We start from the raw sequence: 7,359 nt of genomic DNA, 5'->3' as shown, positions 1-7,359 counted from the left end.
GGGGCTGCTTCTTTAAGCAGCCTCCACTAGTACAAGCTTGCACAGAAAAGACATACTTTGTAAATGGAAAGAGATTCCCAATAATTGCTGAAGTTCCTAAGCCTTCATATTGACCACAAGGTTGAAGATCAACCAAGCCAGTACATGTCAAAATGTATTTCTCTATGGGCCCAGAGTCATGGGTGAGGCTTGTCCAGTGAAGTAAAACAGAGTGGTCACTAACAGGAAAGGCGGGATTTAAATGCAAGCTTCCCGTAGGTGTCCCAGATTTTGTTCTGTATGTCACTGAGACACTTCTTGTAAAACCATGAACATTGCTGACTTGGATGTAATAGGAATAGAAGGTGTACGGAGACAACATGGTATCAGTGAAGGTCTGAACACCTAAAACAAACAGAAGAGAAGAAAACTGCATGAGTAACACAAGAAAAATAATCCTAATTTGCATACTTAAAGTCTTTCCAGCCCTAATCTAAGATCCAAGTTATTTATTTCTCCTTGCATATGATCATAGAGTGGTTACGGATGGAAAGGACCTGAAGATCATCCAGTTCCATGCTTTTCTTGATATCATTGTGAACATAGTAACTTCTCAATCACCTTTCTTTTAAAACAGGGAATCCCCCCCACTTTTTCCATTTATTATCTTCCACAGCATATTGGCATCACTAGAGAAATAATTTTTCCACTGAATTTCTCCTAGTTCATGCTTCAATCATGAGTAAGATTAATACAATCATCCTCTTATACCTTTTTGGAAATAATTCTTTCAAACGTAAATCACCACTGATTTAGAGGGTCAGATTTAGAAAAAAAACCAAACAAAACCATTCTGACAGGTTTTGTATCTTTGCTTTTTATTCGCTTTGTAGTGTAAGACCAAATATTTCATCTTTCTGTGCTTTCACTTCTAATATGGTGCTTAACAGTTCATTTTTAAAGCACCTGATCTTGGATGAAAAGTGAAATAATTATTAAAAAGGTATATCCAAAGTTTACATTTACCTTCCTTACCCCTCACTTTCCATTATTCTAGATAGCTTTGTAGCTATTGTGGACACAGCTGCCCTGGCTGAAGTGCCTCTGGGCACAAACGTGGGTACCAAAGCCACCGCGACAAGCGTGTCTTGGACAGGCTGGTCAGAACCCTGGGAGCAGGAGCATGACCAGCAGTTGCTATAAAGGCAAGTAAGAGCCTGCCACATGTCCAGTTCCCTCTTTTGTGGCCAGAGAAAAGAATGGCCACAGAGGCAGTGCGAGTCAGCGCTACAGAAATCTGGGAGAGCTACACTTCATGGGATGATCAGATGCTCATCCTATGCGCCTTCGACTTAAAGGGACAGAGAAGAAAATAAGAAAGAAAAAAACCCAGTGAGACTGCTATCAGCACCTGCAAGTATCAGAACTCCTTTTGAGATGACAAAATAGGAGTACTCCCTGAACTAGATTCTAGGACCTCCCTGCCTCAGAACCAGCAGCCCCAATCTAGAACCATGGGGTTACTTAGAACCAGCTCTAGGACTACCTGCCTACCTAGCTACCAACTCCAGAATTCACACCTGCTGTAGAAACAACTGCACCAATACCACCCTACCTCTACAACCATCCCACCCTCCAAAAACAGCCTCTGGAATGGGCCAGGACTCTACGGATTAAGGGTCAACCCAGACTCAAAGGCCACAGGGTCTAATGTTGACAGCAAGCACATTACTTTTCAAATGCAGACATCAGAAGAGGCAGATCACCCAGAATGCTGATCTCATCTGCCAGAAAAGTAAGCAGCACCATGAACATGAGCAGGTTCAGTCAGTATTGAATTGTGAGCTTTCCAAATTCCACACTATACCGAGAAAAAAATGTCATTGAAAGTTCTTACACAGCATAAGCAACCTATTTGTGATATTTAAATGCCAGCAGATGACTTCGCATCATTAAGTAGGGGGATTACCAGGAAGTGTCAGAAACATCTTTGGAAACAAAATCTATGTTTGCACAACATAATGTTTTGTTAAATAGAAACGTGTTAATGTGTTGTTGACCAGCTAAATGCAATCAGAAATTTTCACTCTCTATAAAGTATTTAAGCACAGGCATGAAATAACATCCTCAATCATGCACTCAGTTTCAAGTGCATTACTAAGCACAAATTTATGACAACAAAGTATAAACAGCTTTTCTTTTGAAGTTAATTCCCATTTTCACTAAAGTTAAGCTTTTAAACCAAACTGTGGAATTGGAATGTTTTCTATCACCCCTCTAAACCTTTTTTAAATGTTTAGTTCTCTCCTCTCATTTAATTCCATGCTTACATGGGGTCGCATACCTTTCCTCATGGTATACACTGCAGTGTCCAAATTCACAGCGTAAGGCACAGAGTAATCAACTGTAACACAGCAGGATGCACCAGAATGTAAAAATACTAGGTGCATTCCAAGGATCTGTGCTGCCATTGAGTAAAGGTCTTTTTGTTTTTCCTCCAGGGTAAATGCCAGTAATTAGAAAGACTCAACTCCTGTAAAATACTAAGGCTGCGTTGAGATGAAAATGCAACAAACTAAAGAAGCTGCCAGGACAGAACTCAAACCTTAGTACCACGAAACCACATCTAGTCTTCAAAAAGGGAAAAGAAAAAAAAAACCCAACCCAAAAAACAACAAATCAAAACAAAACACTTTGATAAGAGGATCAATAGTAGCACAAAATGGCCTTTCCAGCTAGGACAGAGTGTTGAATCCTTGAGGATTGCCCTCTGAGGATCCCTTTGCAAGCCTCAACATGACAGAAGTGGTGCTGCTGGAGGCAAGTCAGGAGCTCCACTTAACAGAAGGTGCTAAAACTTAGAGGCACTTTCCTAATCTGTTAACAGTTTAAAACCGCGAGGAGGAAAAAAAAGGACTTTAAGCACATTAGGGTCTGTTCCACTCACTCTAATTCTTTATCTGGGACTTTATGCTTCTTTTAGATTTTGGAGAAATTTGGAGAGAACACTTCTGTGGAGAGTCAATTTTAAAGTGTTTCCGATTGGAAAGTAAAAAATTATAAGTCATTTTGGGTCACTCAGTTTGCCAGATATTTTAGACTGGGGAATTTGTTTCTCTGAAGGAAAATTAGTAACACAGAACAATAACTCACTAAGGGAAAAAAGAACTATGTATTCAAAAACATAGAATAATAATGACAGAAATGAGAAATCTCTAAGAAAAATTGCACATATACATAGCTATGTACACACAAACCCACAAATTCTTTGATGTCTTATTATAAATACTTACTGTAAGGGTGGTAGTCTTCAGTTGTATAAATTTCAGCCTCATCCCTATACAGCTGGTAAATAAGCCTGTTAGAATTTGGAGAGTCAGGGGAACTCCACAAGAGGCTGATGACAGAGGAATTGAGAACTTCTCCTGTAGGAGGAGGTTGCTGGAATGGAGCTAAAAAAAAACCCAAAACACCACCAAAAAAAGGAGGATGTAAAAATGAAGGTAATCAATAATCACACAAATTTAAATAAAAATGCAAAGAAAATCCTATGTTTCCTTCAAGTAAAAAATGACAAGTAAAAATGACACATATATGAGTGACACGAGTCACCCAGGCAAGACATTAATAAACTGATCCATCCCAGTGCTTTCCAACAAAGCTTTTTATCCAAGAATATCTGTCCTGGTCACAACTGGGATAGTTAATTTTCTTCCTGGTAGCTTGGTGCAGTGCTGTGTTTTGGCTTTAGAGACCAATGCTGGTAATGCACCAATGTTTTGGTTGTTGCTAGATAGTGGTTACCCTAAATCAAGGATTTTTCAGTCTCTCCTGCTCTGCCAGTGAGGAGGGGCACAAATTTGAACCAATTAAATGAGAGATGGTTCATGCAGTAGCCCTTGGACCAGTCCAGGCCAGGCAAGATGTGAAAAGTGTGCTCTATGCCATAGCCCAGGAGAATGGTCCTACCTGGAGCCTCTGGCAAAACACACCAGGGGAGATTCGAGGTTGACCCCTTGGCTTTTGGAGTCGGGGATACAGAGGATCCAGGGGGGGCTCAACTTAGATACTGGCAGCCTATGAAGGGGTTCGAGCTGCTTCAGAAGTGACTGGCACTGAAGCACAGCTCCTCCTGGCGCCCCGGTTGCCCATGCTGGGCTGTACGTTCAAAGGGAGAATCTCCTCCACACATCATGCAACTGATGCTACGTGGAGTAAGTATGCAGTGGGATGGATTAATCACACAACGGGCTCAAATAAGAAATCCCAGTCATCTCGGAATCTTAGAAGTGATCATGGGCTGGCCAGAAGGCAGACTTCGGAATGTCACCAGACGAGGAGGTAAAGTGTTGAAGAGGCCCCACTGTATAATAAGTTACCAGCTTTGTTGGTTGGGGTTTTTTTCATTGGGGTTTTTTTGCAGGGTGGAGTGTGTGGTTATTCCTTTCTCTATTTCCTATTATTATTATTTTTATATTGTTATTATTACATTTTACTTTATTTCAATTAAGCTTTTTTAACTCAACCCATGGGGTTTTACCTTGATTCTCCACCCAATCCTACTCAGGGAGGGGAGAGTGAGCAAGCAGCTGTGTTGTACATAGATGACAGCTAGGCTTGGACCACAACAACATCAAATTTACACATTTAAACAAATGACAGATAAACTTAATCCATCCTTCCATTAAAGCAAGTACACCACAGTTTTCCAAATACTTTTTTTTCTTTTTAATGTATTTCAAGACCTCTATAAAATGGGAAGGAACATGTCTATCTGGTCACATTATTCAAGTCTATATTTCAAATATAAACATACAACTCGTATATTATTTAGAGGATTCAGTCCATCTTCTCCTAGGCCAGGCATAACTTCCTCTAATAGAATAGAAATGGAAAGTTCATCTAACGACAATTTTTACTGAAGTGTTACAATAAGCCTGCTTAATCAGATGACAAAAAACAAAGAGGAAAACTTTGAAGGTTATTTAGACAATTCACTCCCATTTGTTTCCAATGAAATTTAAATCAATGAGAGCAAGGTAGCTAACATTTTAAGAAACCAGCTTGAGATTCTTATTTACCAAAACACTACTCTGCTATCACCTCCATTAACTCTGGAAAATGTGCTGCTTAATTGCTCTGGTATCAAGGAAGAGAAAAAACAAACCTCAAGTTCACAAGTCAAGTGTCTCACATTTTCAGAAAGAGCAAAGCCCTTCCTATGTCTCTTTTGTAATCCAACTTTATGATCATGGTCCATTCTAAGATAATGGCTATTACTCAGTAATTAAACTTTGGATGCACAGATATACATATATACACAGATGTGCATGTAAACATACTGTTTTATGGTTGGACTCAATGACCTTAAAGATCTTTTCCAACCTAAATGATTCTATGATTCTGTAGTGTGGATCTAGAGGAAAACATTTTGGTCCAAGAATGACAATAGGGCTGTACAGAAATCAGCATATAAAGTAAGCTACCAGGAGCTGGATCCAGAACCACCCAATAAGCTTTTCTTCCCCACATTGATACATATATAAGCATCCTTACATTCACACATACATATAATTTCTTCCTTACATTTTCTTCCTTAAATATAGGAAAATATCAACATTAGAAACATGTGGGTATCATTCATTTTGTCTCCTTCTGTTTATAAACTATCATCATCTTCATTACATGGATATTTGCTTAACACACACTATTCACCAAAAGTTAATTGTCAAAATCTGTTTGGTCAAGCTAACAGGAGACAAGAAGCAAAGAGTGAAGTTGCAGACAGAAAACGACATGAGGACCTCAAGCCACACAAGTGATGGATGTGGAGACTTACGCCAACATCAATGGCTTTTTAAACATATGGGGTTTTAATACAAACCTAAAAGGAGAGTTGAAGCTTTATCAGAGTAAGATAATGAAAAGCCCTGCTTCTACTGCAGTCTCTCAGCCAACACGTAGCAGAATATATTTCAGGATTCATTGCATTCAACAGAACACAGTCATCATCTCCCATTAGAAAGCAGAGGTTGCATTGCTGCCAATCTAGAGGGGTTTTGTCCAGCTGAGTTAGGAAGTGAATGCATGCTTAAGTATCTACAGGAGTACAGAATCCAAAAGAGAGAAGTGCTCCTAAATCTCTTTGGCATTTTGGAAAGTTTCTCTCCATGTAATACATGCTCACAAGACCTGAGCAATCATAGAAATTTATCAGCATAACCTTTATTCTCCATTCTCAGTCTCATGCTACCACATATTACTCCTATGTGTCTGCTGGTTTGCATTGTGGATGTGTAAGCAAAGTATTGGAAGTCATATTCTTCCTATAGAACATCTAAGATATTATTGGGCAGAAAACTGAAAATAGACCTTTTCCTTAAATATTGTTAGTTAACAGTGACAGCAACTTATGTTTGCTTCCCTCTGCAAAGACTTATAATGAGTAATGGTCTGGGTCAACAAATACTATTCTGCAATGACAATAACCCTACCTACTAAGCCAGGCAAAGCTGCCTGTCTGTGCAACAAGTTAAAATATTTTGGTATGAATAACCAAAGGACTGCAATTGCTATATCATTTATGTCCAGAAGAGGACTCCACTTGTCATTTCAAATACAGCCTGATGTATTTTTTTTCTAACTAAAATCTATGGTATTACTTATCTGTGCCATATCATTATTAATCAATTTTATAGTTGAATTGCCATTGACCTTTATCCAATGTATATCCCAACATAAATAAGTAGGTTGGTTTATGTTTGCAAAGCACTTTGAAGATGAACAGCATCATAAAAGCGCCATGTATAGTTATTATTATACATTCAGTTGAAACATCCTACATGTTTTAAAGATACAACAAGCCAATTAACTACCTGCACGATGAATAGATATTATACCTTCTACAGAAGAGTATGGGGAAAAACAAAACCAAACTGTATCTAAACACTTAAAAGAAAAACATAAATCTCTTTGGAAACAAATCAATCTCTTCCTTCTATCCCATTTATAGCATCGTGCATTTCACAACACACGTTATTTGAAATTTAAACTGATTTACAGTGAAATACAAACTAGAATCAAAGGGATTCGATTCCAGATTGAAGCTCGCTGTCCTTGTAAACAAACTCTTTGTGTACGTACATGCTTGCAAATCAATAGTGTGCACATATCACAATGATGAATATCATACAAATACCTATGCAGCATACACAAAGAAATAATTTGTTGAAGGAGGATCCAGAAACATACTCCAGAGATTAGTGGGGAATGTTTAACCCTGTTGTTGCATTACACATGACTACCAAAGTCTCACAGTAGGATTGGTGTGGCCGTTATTAATTAGGCCTGCTGGCAGAAACAACTAGTTAGCATCTGAAG

The 7,359-nt window shown here is 38.6% G+C and overlaps 1 protein-coding gene across 1 annotated transcript in view; it reads right to left on the bottom strand.

The window, feature by feature from the left end:
- LOC104401717 (usherin-like) overlaps nt 1–7,359 on the bottom strand; it is a gene marked incomplete at its 3' end in the record, with an annotated part of 99,158 nt that overhangs the window by 15,234 nt on the left and 76,565 nt on the right. Inside the window, exons 15-16 of the mRNA XM_010009391.1 lie at nt 3,273–3,431; nt 3–384 (exon numbers count right to left, since the gene is read on the bottom strand). Coding sequence (XP_010007693.1) covers nt 3–384; nt 3,273–3,431 — 541 coding nt within the window. The remainder of the gene's footprint in view (nt 1–2; nt 385–3,272; nt 3,432–7,359) is intronic.

This window comes from Nestor notabilis, unplaced genomic scaffold (genome assembly GCF_000696875.1).
Source record: "Nestor notabilis isolate BGI_N333 unplaced genomic scaffold, ASM69687v1 scaffold3812, whole genome shotgun sequence".
Lineage (NCBI taxonomy): Eukaryota > Metazoa > Chordata > Aves > Psittaciformes > Psittacidae > Nestor > Nestor notabilis.
This window is presented reverse-complemented; position numbering and strand designations above follow the sequence as displayed.